This window comes from Lathyrus oleraceus, chromosome 4 (assembly GCF_024323335.1).
Source record: "Lathyrus oleraceus cultivar Zhongwan6 chromosome 4, CAAS_Psat_ZW6_1.0, whole genome shotgun sequence".
NCBI lineage: Eukaryota > Viridiplantae > Streptophyta > Magnoliopsida > Fabales > Fabaceae > Lathyrus > Lathyrus oleraceus.
In genome coordinates, this window is record NC_066582.1 from 460,094,257 (window position 1) to 460,115,750 (window position 21,494).

The 21,494-nt window shown below is 39.8% G+C and overlaps 1 protein-coding gene across 1 annotated transcript; it reads left to right on the plus strand.

Annotated features, from left to right (window-relative positions):
• Window positions 1-17,470: 17,470 nt before the first annotated feature.
• On the plus strand, window positions 17,471-21,095 carry LOC127135657 (uncharacterized). Its single transcript, XM_051062314.1, has 2 exons — window positions 17,471-17,802; window positions 19,803-21,095. The coding sequence occupies exon 2, from the start codon at window positions 19,808-19,810 to the stop codon at window positions 20,459-20,461; it is 654 nt and encodes a 217-aa protein (XP_050918271.1). The 5' UTR covers window positions 17,471-17,802; window positions 19,803-19,807; the 3' UTR covers window positions 20,462-21,095.
• Window positions 21,096-21,494: the final 399 nt, after the last annotated feature.

The following is a 21,494-nucleotide window of genomic DNA, read 5'->3' on the forward strand; positions in this document are numbered from 1 at the left end:
GATCTGCTGGGGATACAATTGCTAGCATACGGCAATTACCCGGAAGAAAGAGGGAATATCAACATCGAATAATGGATGAAGATAACCACAAAGAGTAACCATCATCGGTTAGGATGAACAACAAGGTTAACTCTGCAAAAGGGAGAAATTAGGATTTACAACTACCAAATACGGGGTAGAAGACCAAAAAAAAATCTGGCTGAGGATAAAATTGCTAGCATACGGCAATTATCCACAAGAAAGCACAGACTCCGCTAGGGAGACACCAACAACATAGGATTTACAACTACCGAAAACTGGGGAGAAGACCACAAAATCCACCATCAACCAGAATTAACCACAAAGGTTACCTCTGCTAGGGGATAAAAGTAGGGTTTGTAACTACCGAATACATGGTAGAAAACCAATAATTCTCTGCGTGGGGAATGAAAGAATCACAACTGCGCACGGGAAAACAAAATAGGGTTTATAACAAACCACCAACTGCTGAGGAGGAAGAGAAAATTGGATTTACGACTACCGAATACTGGGTAGAAAATCATCGACTCTTGCTGAGGAACAAAAATGTTCACAAACACCTATTCCACAAAAGGGAAAAAAGGTATACAGGATTTACAACTACCGGCTACAGGGTAGGAAACAAAAAAGATAGGACTTATAACTACCGGTACAGGGTAGAAGGCCCAAACTCCGCTGGGGATAAAAAGAATTATTGCCGATTACTGGGCAATTTATTCAGTTATTCCACAGGGAAGCACAAGAGACAGTTGAAAAAAATGCCAATTCAGGATCGAACCAAAAAGGCAAACTGAATCAAGACTCGTCCTAATGAGGATATAACTCAATAGGAAGATCCATCCCAATATATGTGTTGGGAGGAAACGGAAAAAACCGTCATCCACGAGGATATATCTCAGTGGGGAATTGCAGAAGGAAAGACAAACACTTTCTGCTTATGGGGCTGACTCTATATTGAGATTAGACACCCGACCTCTGCTTGGGAAGATCTACTGGAGAGATCTATATCACCGTTAGCAGGAGACAACAAACAAAAGATATATGGCAAAAAATGCAAGCATGAATATCAGAATGTTGAAAGTATGCATGAATATGCGTGATTTATGTTTGATGAATGCTGACAAAACAGACATATCTAACACAAACAGGTCCAGGAATCAAACGCCCGGTACTACACTTCCAGAGGAAAATCCAAAAAATCCAACTGGAAAACCAATCTGCTGGAGATCTGAATGCTAAAAGCAAAGATCTGCTGGAAAGCAAAAGATCAGAGATATCAAAGGAATCACAAAATCTCTGAGTGATGGATCATCAATCAACTCATCTGGGGAATAGAAGTTCACAACAGGCAGAAACTGCCACAAAAGCAACTCTGTTGGAGAAATGGAGAAATCTCGAAGTTTCTGCAGGGGGATCCCCAATATCAACTGGGAAACAAGAGTTCACTGCTCAAGCAAGAACTGCTGAAGAGAACAGAATACACAAGTAGAATCTGGCTGCAAAAGCAACTCTACTGGGGGATACTGTCAGCCACTCCCTTGGGGATAAACCCACTGAGGGAAAATAGATCACACAGTAGATTCTGCCACAAGCCACTCTACTGAGGATCAAAACATCAGGACATCAACCGAATCTGTGAAATGATAGATTGCCAACCAACCCAACTGGGGAACAGAGGTTTACAACAGGCAGAAACTGCCACAAAAGCAACTCTATTGAGGATACCAACTCTGTTGGGGATACTGCAGGGAAATCACGAAACTTCTGCAGGGAAATACCACAGACACAATCCACCGTACCACAAATCTACTGGGGAATCCACTGGGGAAGAGGAGGAGAACTGGGGATCAACCACCAAATGCTGAACCTACCAAGAAGAAACCAACCCACTGCTGAGGAGGAAATAATCACTGCTCTGCTGAAGGGATAAGAGGTGGAAAACCTCAACAAGCACTCTGACGGGGAGAAATAGCAATAGATGAAGTATATCATACCAACAACTCCACTGGAGACTGCGCTGAGGAAAACAGACGAAGTACCGGGATATCAACCCACTAACTACCGAATCTTCCAAAACGGAAAGCACCCATGCTGAGGAGAGAATATTGTTGGAGGGGACTGTGAAGTTCTCAACAAGCACTCTTCTTAAAAATCTCAACAGAAGCTCTGCTTAGGGAACAACCCTAACAACAAACTGGATAAAGAGGATACCTGTTGGAAATCATGCCACCCTTGGGAGAGCACTGAGAAATTTTTGGGTATCCTTTCATCATTGTGAATGTTCACTTTGTTTAAAACAAAATTTGAAAAAAAAATTATTTGTTTAAAGCAATGACATTTTATCAATTAAAACATGCAAAACATTTGTTGAATTGAAACAAATAAGAGTGCAAATAATTGGATAAAAGCTCAAATTGATTTGATGGAATGGTAGCCTGCAAATGGCAAGACTCCATGGATTTGTACAAATTTGAAATCAGTGATATATATTGGAAGAGGGCTACATTGAACATAATGACCATTCTCTACCAATTTGAATTTCGATGTATTCGAAGCTTCAGTTGTCGAAGAATCGAGAATCCCTGATAAAAGGACAGCTGCGGAACAGAAAGTCTTGTCAGGATGCAGTTACTTGCCAAATCCCTGATTTTTGCCTAGATTGCCCCAGGGTGAGGTACTAAAATCTAGCGGGATATAAATTCATTTTTTCAAGTCTCTAACTTTTGCCTGGATCGCCCTTTTGGGTTCTCCACCGAGACGCTCATTTTTGCCTAAGCCGCCCCTTCGGGTTTTCAACTTAGCGAGCTATTCTGTTTTTCTTTTACTTTTTTTTTTAGGCAAAGTATTTCTTGACTGCATCTGAATTCACAGGATGAGTGAAATCCTCCCCATCCATTGTTGTAAGTATCAAAGCACCTCCTGAAAAGGCTCTCTTAACAACATATGGACCTTCGTAGTTTGGAGTCCACTTGCCCCTGGAATCGGGCGCGAAAGACAAAACTTTCTTGAGCACGAGGTCACCTTCTCGGAACACACGAGGCTTGACCTTCTTATCGAATGCTTTCTTCATTCTCTGCTGATATAACTGACCATGGCACATGGCAGTCAATCGCTTGTCTTCTATCAAATTCAGCTGGTCGTAACGACTCTGAATCCATTCAGCATCAGTCAACTTGGCTTCCATCAAGACTCTCATTGATGGGATCTCCACCTCTACTTGGAGAACAGCCTCCATGCCGTAAACAAGAGAGAAAGGGGTTGCCCCTGTTGAAGTGTGGACAGATGTACGATATCCATGCAAAGCAAATGGCAGCATCTCATGCCAATCTTTCTACGTAACAACCATCTTCTGGATAATCTTCTTGATATTCTTGTTAGCAGCTTCAACAGCCTCATTCATCTTTGGTCTATAAGGAGAGGAATTATGGTGTGCAATCTTGAACTCCGCGCACAACTCATCCACCATTTTATTATTCAGATTAGATCCATTATCAGTAATAATCTTATCTGGCACACCATAACGGCAAATAAGCTGATTCTTGATAAACTTCACGACCACCTGCCGGGTCACATTCGCATACGAAGCGGCTTCAACCCATTTGGTGAAGTAATCAATTGCTACGAGAATAAACCTGTGCCCATTGGACTCTTTCGGTTCAATCATGCCGATCATGTCGATTCCCCACATAGAGAAAGGCCATGGTGATGAAATCACATTCAGAAGTGTCAGAGGAATATGAATCTTATCTGCATAAATCTGACACTTGTGGCATTTCCTCACATATTTGCAACAGTCAGACTCCATTGTCAGCCAATAGTAGCCTGCTCTCAACATCTTTCTAGCCATGGCATGTCCATTGGAATGAGTACCAAATGAACCCTCATGGACCTCAATCATCAACAAGTTTGCTTCGTGTCTATCCACGCATCTGAGCAAAACCATTAAAAAATATCTCTTATACAGCACTTCACCGCTGAGGTAGAAACTGCCTGACAACCTTCTTATAGTTTTTCTGTCTTTCACAGATGCCCCAGGCGGGTAGACCTGGTTCTGGAGGAAATTCTTGATATCAAAATACCAAGGCTTGTCATCGTTCACTTCTTCAACTCCAAACACGTGAGCTGGTATATCCAAGCGCATCACGGTGATATTGGGGACTTCATTCCAATACTTGACTATAATCATCGAAGCAAGCGTAGCAAGCGCATCTGCCATCCGATTATCTTCTCGAGGAATATGATGAAAGTCAACTTCAGTAAAGAACGTTGAAATCCTCCTCGCATAATCTCTATACGGAATGAGACCAGGTTGATTCGTCTCCCATTCTCCCTTGATCTGATTGACAACCAGGGCCGAATCAACATACACATCAAGATGCTTGATTCTCAAATCAATACATTCTTCTAATCCCACAATACAGGCCTCATACTCAGCCATATTATTCGTGCATTTGAAAGTTAGCCTTGCTGTAAACGGAATATGCGTGCCATGAGGAGTAATGATTACTGCCCCAATTTCATTTCCGTACTGATTTACAGCGCCATCAAACACCATCGTCCATCTGGAACCAGGTTCCGGACCTTCATCAAGTGTAGGCTCATCACAATCTTTCATTTTCAAATACAGAATCTCCTCATCTGGGAAGTCGTACTGAACAGACTGATGATCTTCAATCGGCTGATGTGCCAAATAGTCAGCCAAGATACTACCTTTGATAGCTTTCTGAGCTCGATACTCGATATCATACTCAGACAACAACATCTGCCAACGAGAAATCCTCCCAGTTAAAGCAGGCTTCTCGAAAATATACTTGATTGGATCCATTCGGGATATCAACCAAGTTGTATGATTTATCATGTACTGGCGTAAACGCTTAGCAGCCCAAGCCAAAACACAACACGTCTTCTCAAGCATAGAGTATTGAGACTCACAATCAGTAAACTTCTTACTGAGGTAGTAGATAGCAGATTCTTTCTTCCCTGATTCATCTTGTTGACCGAGTACACAACCCATCGAGTCTTCAAGAACAGTCAAATACATGATCAGAGGTCTTCCTTCTACAGGCGGAGACAGGATCGGAGGTTCAGACAGATACTCTTTGATACTGTCGAAAGCTTTTTGGCAATCCTCAGTCCAATCATGAGACTGATCTTTCCGGAGGAGCTTTGAATATCGGCGCACATGTGGCAGTCATGTGGGATATAAATCTGGAAATATAGTTCAAGCGGCCAAGAAAACCTTGGACTTGCTTCTCAGTTTTGGGCGCAGGCATCTCTTGTATTGCTTTGACCTTGGCAGGATCAACCTCAATACCTCTCTCGCTGACAACAAAACCCAACAACTTGCCGGAACGGACTCCAAATGTACATTTATTCGGATTCAGACGAAGCCTAAACTTCCTCAGACACTGAAAAAGCTTCAACAAATGCTCAACATGTTCAACTTCCGTTCGGGACTTAGCAATCATATCATCAACATAAACCTCTATCTCCTTGTGCATCATATCATGAAACAAGGTAGTCATAGCATGTTGATACGTGGCTCCGGCGTTCTTCAAACCGAAGGGCATCACTCGATAACAGAATCTTCCCCAAGGTGTGATGAATGTTGTCTTCTCCATATCCTCGGGTGCCATCTTGATTTGATTATATCCGGAAAATCCGTCCATAAACGAGAAGACTTTGAATTTAGCTGTATTGACTACCAACATATCAATGTGTGGTAGAGGGAAATCATCTTTCGGACTAGCTTTATTCAAATCTCTGTAATCAACACACATACAGACTTTTCCGTCTTTCTTAGGCACAGGCACAATGTTGGCCACCCATTGAGGATATGTAGAAGTCACTAGAAACCCCGCATCAATTTTCTTCTGAACTTCCTCTTTGATCTTCACTGCCATATCTGGATGAGTTCTTCGGAGCTTCTGCTTCACTGGCACGCACTCAGGCTTCAAAGGCAGGAAATGTTGCACAATATCTGTATCTAGACCCGGCATGTCTTCATACGACCTAGCAAAGATATAAGAATATTCTCGTAGCAAACTGATCAACCCCTTCTTGACAGACTCTTCAAGGAGTGCCCCAATCTTCACCATACGAACACAATCTTCAGACCCCAAGTTGACTGTTTCCAGATCCTCGAGATGCGGCTGAATGATCTTCTTCTCGTGCTCAAGGAGACGGGTAATCTCATCAGGAATCCCTTCAACATCATCTTCCTCTGCCTCAAATACAGGGAATTCAAAATTGGGAGATGGCGTTGGATCATTATGTTCAATGGGTTTTAGAATCAACCTGCATAATGATTTTGGATAATAAAAAGCTTTAGAATTTAAACAAGCAAATCATTATGCAGATGAAAAAGGTTGCTTTTATTCTTGTTTTTAGGGTTTTTTGTGATCACGGATTTCATGCAAAAGCAAAAAAGCGAAAACAAATGGGAAAACAAATGTTTAACAATGCATTAATTGAATGAAATATCATTGTGTAAATGCTGCCAACAATGTCATCACTTCTCCTTTTGGCATGGGAGAAGGGTTTTGAAACAAAGTGAACATATTACGCTGACTTATGAACGACCGTAGGAACATCCACAGCGACCCAATTATAGCAGTTCCCGCCAGGGATAACAAAGTTGCTCAAATCATCTGCATCCTCTTCCAGAATAGCAACAGCTTCCTCAGCTTGATCAGCATGGATGAAACCTCCACTCTTGAACAGCCCTTGCTTGTTGAATGCCCAGAAGAATAGCCAATGCCAGCCCGGGACTTATTGTCTTCAAGCTCAATCATTTTCCCTAAACCAGCAACTGCACCATATTCAATGGCCAGTTTCGCATCACGATAGGAAGCAAATGAAGGAGACTTCTTCTCAATTGGCTCAGCAATAGACAAAGCTTGGAAAGGCGTTCCAACTTCATCCTCAACATCAATATATGAGAAAGAAGACACGTGGCTAACCAGGAGAGCCTTTTCTCCCCCTACCACGACCAATTTCTTATTCTTAACAAATTTCAGCTTTTGGTGTAGGGTGGATGTCATAGCGTCAGCCTCGTGAATCCATGGTCTACCAAGGAGACAACTATAAGATGGGTGGATATCCATAACCTGAAAGGTAACTTGGAAATCACTTGGTCCAATCTTGATTGGGAGATCAACTTCCCCAATCACGGTCTTACGCGACCCATCGAAAGCTTTCACAATAACACCACTCTGCCTCATGGGAGGCCCCTGATATGACAATCTCGAAAGAGTGGTCGTTGGCAATACATTTAGAGATGACCCAGTGTCCACCAGCACGTTGGACATGGCATCAGTCTTGCAATTCATAGAAATATGTAAAGCCATGTTTTGGTCTCTTCCCTCCTCAGGGAGATCAGCGTCACAGAAACTCAAAGTGTTGCAAGCAGTAATGTTTGTAACACCCCGAATAAAATAAGAGAATTATTTAAATTAAGTTGATAATATATTTATTAATTTAATTAAATAAATTGAATTATTGGATTATTATTATTATTATTATTTGGAATAATAATTAGTGGAAAATATATAAGTTGGAATAAGAGAAAAGGGTTTTCATTGTTGGTAAAGAGTTTTCACGTGAAACAGAGAAGCGGCTGAAAAGTGGAAAGTGGAGAAAGGGCAAAGAGGAAGAGCTAGAGAGCAAAGGTTGAAGAACGGAAAAGCTTGAAGCTTAGAGATTGCCGGATTATCTCAGGTAAGGGGAGTTTATCGTCGTTTAATGGGTATTATAGATTAACATGTAATGGGTAGTGATAAATCGTTGAATTGACCCTAATTGAGATTGTAGAATGCTGAGAAATTGTGATGAGTAAACTGTGTTTAAGCTGTAATTGAGTCCGTAATTGTGTGAGTCGTGTTCCCCCGAACGTATAGCTTTTTACGGAAATTGAATCGGAGGTCCGGAAGTCCTCCAACGGCGGAAAATGCGGAGAACTCTGCATTCTGCCTTGTGTTAGCACAGGAACTGCTGTTTTGTCTGCGTTAACCGGTTAACCCAGGGCGTTAACCGGTTAACACTGTTATATTTTGTGAAAATGTGCTGTTTTGCCTGCGTTAACCGGTTAACCCAGGGCGTTAACCGGTTAACACTATTGCGTTTTGCCAGAAAGTGTGTTTTGTCCTGCGTTAACCGGTTAACCCAGGGCGTTAACCGGTTAACACTGTTGGAAATTAGAAAAAATTGATATTTTTAATGTTGTGAACCTAATTGGCGATTGGCCTATTATCGTTAATTGTGATGAGTAATTTTGTTGGATTTATGTTATGAAGTGTTGATACAAGTATGTTCCTGAGTTGTTCCGTGTATGGAAAGTTAATGAAAATACTGAGTTGTAGGCTTGGTGAGCCAAAGTTGATTATAAGTTGATGTTGTTGAAAACATTGTTGTATTGCTATTATTATTATGTTGTCGACAGTTAAAGTCGTGTATGACATGTACATTCATATGCATTAAGTCGGAGCTTTGCTCACACCACGTTGGCCTGGATTGGCAAATTTTAAGTTGAAAGTTGAAGGCTTATGCCTTGATGCCCAATAAAATGGCAATGATTTTAAGTTGGGAGTTTTACTCCGAATGGTACCACATGCATGACGAGTCGAGTCTCATTAGAGTTGCATTTTGTTGGCTTGTTGTATGGATATTTAATTTAATTGAGGAGTGGAATTGTGTTGATATTAAGTATGATGTTTGAGTTGATGTGCCGTTACTGGATGTATGTTACGATTAGGGTGATGAAATGTGTGGATTTACTTAGCATTACATGATGATTTATAATGCTTATTATATCGATTGAGGAACTCACCCTTACAACTATTTTTCAGGTAACGAACAAATGAGTTGAGTGGAAGCTAATGCTTAGAGTCTAGTGTAGTCTCCTAAGTGGGTCATGCTCTGATAGATGTAACATCGGGAGGGAACATTTTTAATATTGTTGTTGATGATTGTTGAACCAGTTTACATGTAGTATGTTGCATGTTTTGAATGATCGATTTGATCTCTATCCGCTGCGTATTGTGCAAATGTTTTATGTTTTGAGTTAATGAAAGAGCATGACAGTATTATGGTGTGAAATGTTGTGTGACACCCTTGATTGCATATTTACTCTGATTGATATGTGTTATTTTAATTATATACTCGGGGTATTTTAGAAGGGTGTTACATTAGTGGTATCAGAGCAGGTCGGTCTGTCCGGCCAGTTGTCGTGTCGTTACTGTCTAACAATTGTGTATTGTTACTAATCTAACTTTTAAGTTGTGTTGTATTGTTAAGTTGAAATGGCTGGAAGGAATGATCCTGCAATGGCTGCCGCAATGCAAGCAATGGCACAAGCTGTGCAGAACTTGCCAAATGCTGGTGGAGATGCTGGATCACGTAGCTTGGCGACTTTTCAGAGAGAGAATCCGCCGGTGTTTAAAGGGAAGCATGATCCAGATGCAGCCTTGGGATGGTTGAAAGAGATCGAGAGAATCTTCCGTGTTATGGATTGCACTCCAGCTCAGAAGGTTCGGTATGGTACTCACATGCTAGCAGTCGAAGCTGATGACTGGTGGCTAGAGACTCACGAGAGGTTGACCGTGGCAGGTGAAGTCATTACTTGGGATGTATTCCGTAGGGAATTCATGAGAAAGTATTATCCGGAAGATGTCCGTGGTAAGAAGGAAATTGAGTTCCTTGAGCTGAAGCAAGTTAACATGTCTGTCACTGATTATGCTGCGAAATTTGTGGAGCTGTCCAAATTTTATCCTCATTACACTGGTGCTGGTGCTGAATTTTCAAAGTGCATCAATTTTGAAAATGGACTGCGCTCTGAAATTAAGAAGGCTGTTGGGTATTAGAAGATACGCATTTTTACTGAATTGGTTGATAGCTGTAGTATATTTGAAGAAGACAATAATGCTCATTACAAGATTGTCAGTGACCGCAGGGGCAAGCAACATCAAAATTGTGGCAAGCCGTATGATGCTCCAGTGGGAAAAGGGAAACAAGGAGCTGCTCCGGCTCAGAGGACTAGTAGGGGAGGTGCTCCTGCTGGTATAGTTTGCTTCAAATGTGGTCAGGCTGGTCATAAGAGTAATGTATGCACTGCTGAAGTAAAGAGATGTTTTCGTTGTGGTAAGACTGGTCATGCAATAGCTGATTGCAAGCACAAGGAAATGATTTGTTTTAATTGTGGCGAAGAAGGGCATATTGGAAGTCAGTGTCAGAAGCCGAAGAAATCTCAGACTGGGAAGGTGTTCGCATTGACTGGAACTCAAACCTCCAGTGAGGACAGACTTATCTGAGGTACGTGTTATATTAATAGCTTTCCTCTTGTAGCTATTATTGACACAGGTGCGACTCATTCCTTTATATCTTTGGATTGTGCTGTGAAACTTAAGTTAGAGATATCTGAGATGTTTGGTAGTATGGTAATTGATACTCCTGCGAAGGGTTCAGTGACTACTACTTCGGTTTGTTTAAATTGTCCTTTGAGTATTTTTGGTAGAGACTTTGGGATGGACCTAGTGTGTCTTCCACTAGTGCAGATTGATGTTATTCTGGGTATGAACTGGTTGGTGTTTAACCGAGTTTCTATCAACTGTTTTGATAAGACGGTGGTCTTTCCTGAGATTGAGGAGGGAAAGAGTTTGTTTCTATCAGCAAGGCAAGTGAATGAAGAAGTAGCTGATGGGGCAGAGTTGTTTATGCTGTTAGCGACTTTGGAGGCTAAAGATAAACTGGTGATTGGCGATCTAGCCGTGGTGTGTGATTTTCCTGATGTGTTTCCGGAAGAGGTGAATGAATTACCGCCAGAGCACGAAGTGGAGTTCTCGATTGATTTGGTACCTGGTACTAGGCCGATATCGATGGCTCCGTACCGTATGTCTGCTGTTGAGTTAACTGAATTGAAGAGTCAGTTGGAAGATCTGTTGGATAAGAAATTTATTCGTCTGAGTGTGTCACCGTGGGGTGCACCAGTGCTATTGGTTAAGAAGAAAGAAGGTACTATGAGGTTGTGTGTGGACTACAGGCAACTGAATAAAGTGACGATCAAGAATCGGTATCCTTTGCCGAGGATTGATGATTTGATGGATCAGTTGGTTGGTGCAAGTGTGTTCAGCAAAATAGATTTGAGATCTGGGTATCATCATATCCGTGTGAAAACCGAGGATATTCAGAAGACTGCTTTCAGAACAAGGTATGGACATTATGAGTATTCTGTAATGCCTTTTGGTGTGACTAATGCGCCTGGAGTATTTATGGAGTATATGAATAGGATTTTCCATCCGTACCTAGACAAGTTTGTTGTGGTGTTTATCGATGATATTTTGGTGTATTCGAAATCTGAAGAAGAGCATGCTGAACATTTGAGAGTGGTTTTAGGAGTTCTACGAGAAAAGAAGTTATTTGCTAAATTGTCCAAGTGTGAATTTTGGTTAGGAGAGGTAAGTTTTCTGGGTCATGTGATTTCAAGAGGTGGCGTTGCTGTTGATCCTTCTAAGATAGAAGCGGTATCTAAGTGGGAAGCTCCGAAGTCTGTTGCTGAGATTCGAAGTTTCCTTGGTTTGGCTGGGTATTATAGGAAGTTCATTGAGGGATTTTCTAAGTTGGCGTTACCATTGACGATGTTGACTAGGAAGGGGCAAGCGTTTGTTTGGGACTCAAAATGTGAAGAAGGTTTCCAAGAGTTAAAGAGAAGGTTAACTACTGCTCCTATTCTGATATTACCGAGTTCGTCGGAATCATTTGAAGTTTACTGTGATGCTTCATTGTTGGGTTTGGGTGGCGTGTTGATGCAGAATAAGCAGGTTATAGCTTATGCTTCAAGACAGCTGAGGGTTCATGAGAGGAACTACCCGACGCACGATTTAGAGTTGGCGGCTGTGGTGTTTGTTCTGAAGTTATGGAGGCATTACTTGTACGGGTCAAGATTTGAGGTTTTCAGTGACCATAAAAGTTTAAAGTATTTGTTTGATCAGAAAGAGCTGAATATGAGACAGAGAAGATGGTTAGAGTTTCTGAAGGATTATGACTTTGGTTTGAATTACCATCCGGGTAAAGCAAACGTAGTGGCTGATGCATTGAGTCGGAAATCATTACATATGTCTATGCTAATGGTTAAGGAATTGGATTTAATTGAGCAGTTTAGAGACTTGAGTTTGGTGTGTGAGAGTACTCACAATAGTGTTAAATTGGGAATGTTGAAGTTAACAAGTGGTATTCTGGATGAGATCAGAGAGGGTCAGAAATCCGATGTGCTTTTGGTTGATAAGTTGACTCTAGTGAATCAAGGTCAAGGTGGCGAATTCAGAGTTGATGAGAACAGTGTTGTGAGATTTGGTAGTCGGGTGTGCATTCCGAATGTTATCGAACTTAAGAAGAGTATTCTTGAAGAAGGACATCGTAGTGGCCTGAGTATTCATCCTGGAGCTACGAAGATGTATCATGATTTGAAAAAGTTATTTTGGTGGCCGGGAATGAAAAGAGAAATTGCGAGTTTTGTTTATTCCTGTTTGACTTGTCAGAAGTCAAAGATTGAGCATCAGAAGCCGTCTGGGCTAATGCAACCGTTGGCTATTCCAGAGTGGAAGTGGGATAGTATCAGTATGGATTTTGTTTCTGGTTTACCGAGGACCATTAAGAATTTTGAAGCTATTTGGGTGATTGTTGACAGATTGACAAAGTCGGCTCATTTCATTCCGATAAGAATGGATTATCCGTTAGAGAGATTAGCCGAGTTGTATATTGAGAAGATTGTAAGTTTGCATGGTATTCTGTCGAGTATTGTTTCGGACAGAGATCCTAGATTTACATCGAAATTCTGGGAAGGTTTGCAGAAGGCTTTGGGAACTAAAATGAGATTGAGCTCTGCATATCACCCGCAGACTGATGGTCAGACTGAGAGGACGATTCAGTCACTAGAGGATCTGTTGAGGGCTTGTGTTTTGGAAAAGGGAGGTGCTTGGGATTGTTATTTACCTTTGATTGAGTTTACCTACAACAATAGTTTTCATTCGAGTATTGGTATGGCACCGTTTGAAGCTTTGTATGGTAGGAGATGTCGGACACCTTTATGTTGGTATGAGTCCGGTGAGAGTGTTGTGGTTGGACCGGAAATTGTTCAACAAACTACGGAAAAGATTAAGATGATTCAGGAGAAGATGAGAATTGCTCAGAGTCGTCAGAAGAGTTATCATGACAAGAGGAGGAAATCACTTGAGTTCCGAGAGGGAGATCACGTGTTTCTTCGTGTTACTCCGATAACTGGGGTTGGTCGAGCTTTGAAGTCAAAGAAGTTGACACCTCGATTTATTGGTCCTTATCAGATTTTGGAGAGGATAGGAGAGGTAGCCTATCGTATCGCTTTACCGCCGTCACTTGCGAATTTGCATGAGGTTTTCATGTGTCTCAGTTGAGGAGGTACATTCATGATCTGTCGCATGTGATCCAAGTAGATGATGTACAGGTGAGAGATAACCTGACTGTTGAAATATCGCCTATGAGGATTGAGGATCGGGAGTTGAAGCAGTTGCGGGGTAAAGAGATTGCCTTAGTGAAAGTAGCTTGGGGAGGACCAGCAGGTGGCAATGTGACTTGGGAACTGGAGAGTCAGATGAAAGAGTCTTATCCAGAGTTATTTGCTTGAGGTATGTTTTCGAGGACGAAAACTCTTTTAGTAGGGGAGAGTTGTAACACCCCGAATAAAATAAGAGAATTATTTAAATTAAGTTGATAATATATTTATTAATTTAATTAAATAAATTGAATTATTGGATTATTATTATTATTATTATTTGGAATAATAATTAGTGGAAAATATATAAGTTGGAATAAGAGAAAAGGGTTTTCATTGTTGGTAAAGAGTTTTCACGTGAAACAGAGAAGCGGCTGAAAAAGAGAAAGTGGAGAAAGGGCAAAGAGGAAGAGCTAGAGAGCAAAGGTTGAAGAACGGAAAAGCTTGAAGCTTAGAGATTGCCGGATTATCTCAGGTAAGGGGGGTTTATCGTCGTTTAATGGGTATTATAGATTAACATGTAATGGGTAGTGATAAACCGTTGAATTGACCCTAATTGAGATTGTAGAATGCTGAGAAATTGTGATGAGTAAACTGTGTTTAAGCTGTAATTGAGTCCGTAATTGTGTGAGTCGTGTTCCCCCGAACGTATAGCTTTTTACGGAAATTGAATCGGAGGTCCGGAAGTCCTCCAACGGCGGAAAATGCGGAGAACTCTGCATTCTGCCTTGTGTTAGCGCAGGAACTGCTGTTTTGTCTGCGTTAACCGGTTAACCCAGGGCGTTAACCGGTTAACACTGTTATATTTTGTGAAAATGTGCTGTTTTGCCTGCGTTAACCGGTTAACCCAGGGCGTTAACCGGTTAACACTGTTGCGTTTTGCCAGAAAGTGTGTTTTGTCCTGCGTTAACCGGTTAACCCAGGGCGTTAACCGGTTAACACTGTTGGAAATTAGAAAAAATTGATATTTTTAATGTTGTGAACCTAATTGGCGATTGGCCTATTATCGTTAATTGTGATGAGTAATTTTGTTGGATTTATGTTATGAAGTGTTGATACAAGTATGTTGCTGAGTTGTTCCGTGTATGGAAAGTTGTTGAAAATACTGAGTTGTAGGCTTGGTGAGCCAAAGTTGATTATAAGTTGATGTTGTTGAAAACATTGTTGTATTGCTATTATTATTATGTTGTCGACAGTTAAAGTCGTGTATGCCATGTACATTCATATGCATTAAGTCGGAGCTTTGCTCACACCACGTTGGCCTGGATTGGCAAATTTTAAGTTGAAAGTTGAAGGCTTATGCCTTGATGCCCAATAAAATGGAAATGATTTTAAGTTGGGAGTTTTACTCCGAATGGTACCACATGCATGACGAGTCGAGTCTCATTAGAGTTGCATTTTGTTGGCTTGTTGTATGGATATTTAATTTAATTGAGGAGTGGAATTGTGTTGATATTAAGTATGATGTTTGAGTTGATGTGCCGTTACTGGATGTATGTTACGATTAGGGTGATGAAATGTGTGGATTTACTTAGCATTACATGATGATTTATTGCTTATTATATCGATTGAGGAACTCACCCTTACAACTATTTTTCAGGTAACGAACAAATGAGTTGAGTGGAAGCTAATGCTTGGAGTCTAGTGTAGTCTCCTAAGTGGGTCATGCTCTGATAGATGTAACATCGGGAGGGAACATTTTTAATATTGTTGTTGATGATTGTTGAACCAGTTTACATGTAGTATGTTGCATGTTTTGAATGATCGATTTGATCTCTATCCGCTGCGTATTGTGCAAATGTTTTATGTTTTGAGTTAATGAAAGAGCATGACAGTATTATGGTGTGAAATGTTGTGTGACACCCTTGATTGCATATTTACTCTGATTGATATGTGTTATTTTAATTATATACTCGGGGTATTTTAGAAGGGTGTTACAATGTTCGCAACTATACTGTCAAACTGTTCAATTGTGACGTCGTGATCGACATAAGCCACGTCCAAAACTTTCTGCCGAGCCTCCCTATAGGGTTCTGAATTCAGAAGCAAGGATAGTATGGAGATCTTGGACGGCGTTTATAGAAGCTGGTCTACAACATTGTACTCACTCTTCTTGATGAGCCTCAGCATCTCATCACAGTCTTCATTCACAATGCCACTAGGGCCAATAGAAGAAGCAGGAGTCTTTTGTACAAAGGAGGGTTTAGCAACAGGTGCCGGATTCGGAACATTCACTACAGTCCCAACCGGACGCTAAGCAAAATCAGAAACAACAGCTCTAGCCTGTGGCTTAGGCGCTGAAAACACACGGCCACTACGGGTCAATCCGCTTACATCAGCAATATTAACCACAGAGGTTGAAGGCAAAGGCACTTCTTTCCCATCTTCCACAACAACTGGATTATATCGGAAGGGAATTGCTCTATCTGAAGCAAAAGGCACAGGGCCTGCAGGTTTGATCACCAAAGAAGGAGAGACCTTCGGCTTGCTACCATCATAACGGATGACAACAGGCTCAGGAATTCTGAACACGGGAGAAATCACGTTCACTTCTGGTTCATCTTCATCAACATTTCTGTTTTGAAGAATCTCAATGGTACCATCATCTAACAGCTCTTGAAGTTCTCTGCGCACCTGGCGGCAACCCAATCTATTGACGGAGCAGATACGACATTTGTCATGGTTGTGCTCCATATGACTGTAATCACATAGCAGGCGATGCAACTCGACCAATGACTGTCGAATATGGCTTACATATTTGACTTTATACTTGTCAGGGCAACCCTGGACCATGTTAACCGACTTCCCATGCTCAGGCAATGGGTTCTTCGTAACATTGGTGCCTGAGTCCTCAAAGCTCAGAATGCCGCATCTCATAAGGTCTTGCACCTTAGTCTTCAATGGATAGCAGTTCTCTATATTGTGACCGGGAGCACCCGAATGATAAACACAGTGTTGATTGGGCTTGTACCACTGTCGCACCCCAAAATTTGACTTTGGCTTTGTTGACCACATCTTGATTAATCTCGTTATCTCGTATTCATCTCAATTTCTTAAACTTCGCGTGACAACTGGTTTGATTAGGTTTTGTGTGTTTTCGTTGCTTATCGCGTTGTATTTCGTTGTTTTAGCAAAACCTGGTCGATATCGTTGCCTCGTATTTATCTCGCTTATCTCTTTTGTGCGTGGCATCGCTTCGATTAGGTTTTCTGCATTTTTTTTGATTGTTTGTTTGTCGGTATTTTGACTGTATTTCGAATATATTAGAGTTTTTGTATTGTCCGATTATTTGTGATTGTGTTTGTCAGTGTTTTCATGATGTCGTGTTGATTTTATTATTGCCTAGGGTTGTTTATTTAATTACGTGTTGTGCCGTGTGATTTAATCGAGTCTGTTTGAGTCGTGTTGTTGATTTTACTGGTTTACCAGTTTACTGGTTTATTGGTTTTATCAATTTGTCTGTTTTGCTGTGCAAATTGTCATCGTTTTTATCGCGTTCGTGTCGCTCGATTTTATCGTATTTTAATCGTGTGCCGTTAATATTATTTGTGCTTAATATTAATTGTGTTTAGTTGTTAATTAGTTTATTTAATTAGGATTAATATTATATTAGTTTATTATTATAATTATTATATAATATATAATATATTTATTAATTTATGTTAGATATTTTTTAGGTTTCTTATTGTTTAAGTAATCTAAATATATATTATTAATTTATGTTAGATATTTTTTAGGTTTCTTATTGTTTAAGTAATCTAAATATATATTATTAATTTATGTTAGATATTTTTTAGGTTTCTTATTGTTTAAGTAATCTAAATATATATTATTAATTTATGTTAGATATTTTTTAGGTTTCTTATTGTTTAAGTAATCTAAATATATATATATAGATGTGGTTAGTAAGAAAAAAAAAAGAGGAAAGAGGTGGATCAGTAAGGAAAAAACGTGTGGTGAGAGAAACAGAGAATTGAAAAGAAATATTTTTCCAAAAGCATTACCGTATTTCACTTGTTCTTCATTTTCGGTAACCCAAAATCGTCCCGATTATTCACCGAAACACAAAACCGATTTCATATCTTTGAAGTTCGTTGAGTCCAGGTCACAAATATCCAAGGTTCATTTCATTCCGGCATCGTTTCACCGATCAAAAGCGACGTTGAAGTCAGGTACTCACGAAGGCAGCCAGCATTGCGTCGGTGACGGTTTCCAGCTTTCGGTCGATCATTTGGACGATCAGAAGTTCATCCTCTTCACACAAGGTAATATTCTTCACTTATCTCTGAAATCGGCAAAGTTCCGGCTTGCCGACATGTGTTTTAATATATTATTTATCTATCTATCTATCTATCTATATATAATATATATATATATATATATATATATATTATATATATATATATATATATATTATTTTTTTGTCTATTATATATTATTTGTCTATATATATAATATATATTATATATATTTATTATTTTGTCTATTATATATTATTTGTCTAAATGTACATATATATTATTTTGTCTACTATATATTTATTGTCTAAATATATATATATATATATATATATATATATATATATATATATATATATATATATATTATTATTATATATATATATATATATATATATATATATATTACTTTTGTTTACTAAATATTGTTTATCTTTTATTATTATTTGCATATATGTTTTATTTAAATGTTAGTTAAATTAATTATTTGTTTAAATGTTTATTTTAATTAAATGTTTATTTATATCAAATGTTTATTTTGTCTAAAGTAAATGTTTATATTGTTTTTTTATATTTGTTTATGTTGTTACTAACCGTTTCGTTTCAGCTTGATTAACTCCACTAACTATTCGTAATACTAACTATTCATAGCTAACTGTATTGTAATAATTTACTTTCTCGCATTATTTATTTTCTGTATTGTGTGTTTAATCGTATTGTTCACGTTTTATGTTAAAAAATCAAAAAATCCAAAAAGAGAAACCCGATGCGATTCCAACGGTCGCCGTTTAAGAAACCCTTTTCACACACTCATAAGCTTACTCTTGGGCTTTCCTGTAATGAGCCCATTTATTTATTTTTTTAGGGTCTAGGCTCGTTCAAATCTAAAATCAACAAAACAGACTTTCCGCTTTTCTTTTGGGAGAACTACGTGGATTCTGATTTCTCCATTGCGCCTTGGAGATACGTAGGCGTGAAGTCTACGACTTTATCGAGTCCAAAAACAATAAAATCAAGTTCTTTTCTCATCTCCCCAATCAAACGATCAAAGCGAAAAAAGCAAAGCATTCACATAAACATAAGCAAAAAGGTTCCTGTGGAGTACCACAGATGTAGAGGGTGCTAATACCTTCCCTTTGCATAACCAACCCCCGAACCCGTAACTCTAAAGGGATTTATCGTTATTTTTCCCTTCCTCTTTTTGGATAAAATAAAAGACGGTGGCGACTCTTGCATTTAAAATATTTTTCAAACGGGTTAAGTTCAATCAATACTTAATCTCGTGAAAAATCCCGCCGCGACAAAATGGCGACTCTGCTGGGGAAATACATGATTAAACTTATTTGAGGGATTAGCCTATCTTTGCTTGTTTATATGTTTTCTTTGTGAATATTTGCTAAATTGTATTGTTTGTAATGTTTGTTATTTTGGGTTTTGGGGGATACTTGTGATAAATTCTATACCCGGATTTGGGGCACATTTGAGATAGGATGGATGATAATTCAGGTTGACTTGATAGGAGACAATCCTTACCGAGTTGACTTGAGCCTTTATCCGCTTGGTGGAGGCCTCTTTGAGGGTGATAGTGCTAAACAAGTCATTTGTGAGGCATTGTTGCTTTCGACGGGCACGTGAAGCCAAGGACCTTAGTTTACCTTTACCCCATCTTGGCCTTACTTAGGATGTGATGCGGTGACCACTTCGGACCAAAAGTCTGGTTTGGTTGATACGCGATATCACACTCAAGCGAGATTCTTTTGAGAATAATATTGGAAAGCGAGTAGTTGCTTAACCCGGTATTATCCGAAGAAGGATCCATAACCTTGGGAACTTTTAGAACCCGTTTGGCAGGTGAACCTTAGAACTTATCTTGGGGCGTTGTCCTAAACTCCATGCTGGTGATGAACTTTGAGCCTTGTATTGTTTAACCATGTTTGTTTTTGTTGCATTCATGCATGACATGCATTCATTCCCATCATTTCAACCTTTTTCCAAGGAACTTAAAGTGAGGATTGCAAATATTGCAGGAAACATGGATTTTGGACAGAGAAGTGTGAAAAAGTACAATCTCATCAATCCAAAGATAGATGAACTAAAGAAACTGGTTTCTTCGATCGCAGATCCTATTGGTTTCAGAGACAGATATGGGGCACTTATATCTTTATTGACACTTAGGATGGAAGAAGGGTTATTGCAGACATTAGTACAGTTCTATGATCCAGTCTATCACTGTTTCACATTCCCAGACTATCAACTCGTGCCTACATTGGAAGAGTATGCCCAGTTGCTTCACATCCCAGTTGCTGATACAGTACCTTTCTCTAGTTCAGAAAAGTTACCCGAGCACAGTTCTCTTGCAAAAGTGTTGTACATGAAGAAGTCAGAATTCAAGAATAACTTCACCATCAAAGGAGGACTTCCAGGTTTCACTGCCAAGTTCTTAATGGGGAAGGTTTCTTATTTTGCCAGTCAAGGTTGTGATATTATTGTGGAGCATCTGTTGGCCTTGTTGATCTACGGTTTGTTACTATTTCCTAATATTGAAGGTTTTGTGGATTCATATGCTATACGCATCTTCCTAAGTGGTAATCCTGTTCCAACTTTGCTCGGAGACACCTATCATTCCATCCATTACCGTACTTTGAAGGGAGGAGGAACCATAGTCTGCTGTATACCGTTACTCTAGAAATGGTTTGTCTCTCATCTTCCTAAGTCAGCTACTTTTTGGGATCGCAAGTCAGGACTTCAGTGGTCACAGAGGATTATGTCTCTTACCCAGTCAGATATTGCATGGTATAGTAGAGTTTTAGACGATGTGAAGATCATTGATAGTTGCGTGGAGTTCCCCAATGTGCCCCTCATGGGCACAAAGGGAATCATTTCTTATAATCCAGTACTTGCTAGGAGACAACTCGGTTACCCTATGAAGGACAAGCCTCCTAACATTCTTTTAGAAGGTATTTTCTTGAGGGATAACGAGGAGGACCCTACCATGAAAGAGAGAGTAGTAAGAGCTTGGCATCGTGTTTGTCGCAAAGGGAGACTTGAATTGGGTAAGAAAGATTGTACCTCCTATGAGCCGTACCTCCAGTGGATCAGAGCCAGAGCTATACAGTTGAAAATGCCATACCCACATCATAATCCTATCAAACCCGCTCCGTTGAAGACCCCCTACCTTCCGCTAGATGACAAAGAAGAACTCCAAGCCACCTTGGAGAGGGTCGAGAAAGAGAGAGACGCTTGGAAGGATAAGGCCCAGGTGCTCGAAATGGAAAATGAAGAACTTCAGAGACAGTTAAAGGAGCAGAGTGGAGAAGATCGTGCAGGTAACGTCCAAGGGTGCAAGGGATTTATTTTCCTCAGGCACAACAGATTACTCCCAGATTCCACAGTCCTCAGGTGCATGGAAAGGTCTTGTAGACAGTTTGGTGAAGGAGAAAGCTTTTATGCAGAAGGCCTATGAAGAAAGAATTGAGAGACTTGAAGGACAACTCCTACTTGTTTATGCTCGTCCTGATGACACATGTCCTTAAATGGTTTTCTTGGTTGTATTTTGGGTTGATAACTTTGTATTTTTGATAAAATGCTTAAAATGAAAATTTTTGTTTTGTTATCAAAAATGTTTGCAATTCTATATTTTCCTTCACTTAGAGTTCCTTGGAAAATCATTCATTTTGCATATCCATGCATCACGTGCATACAGGTTGTCTGTCTTGGTC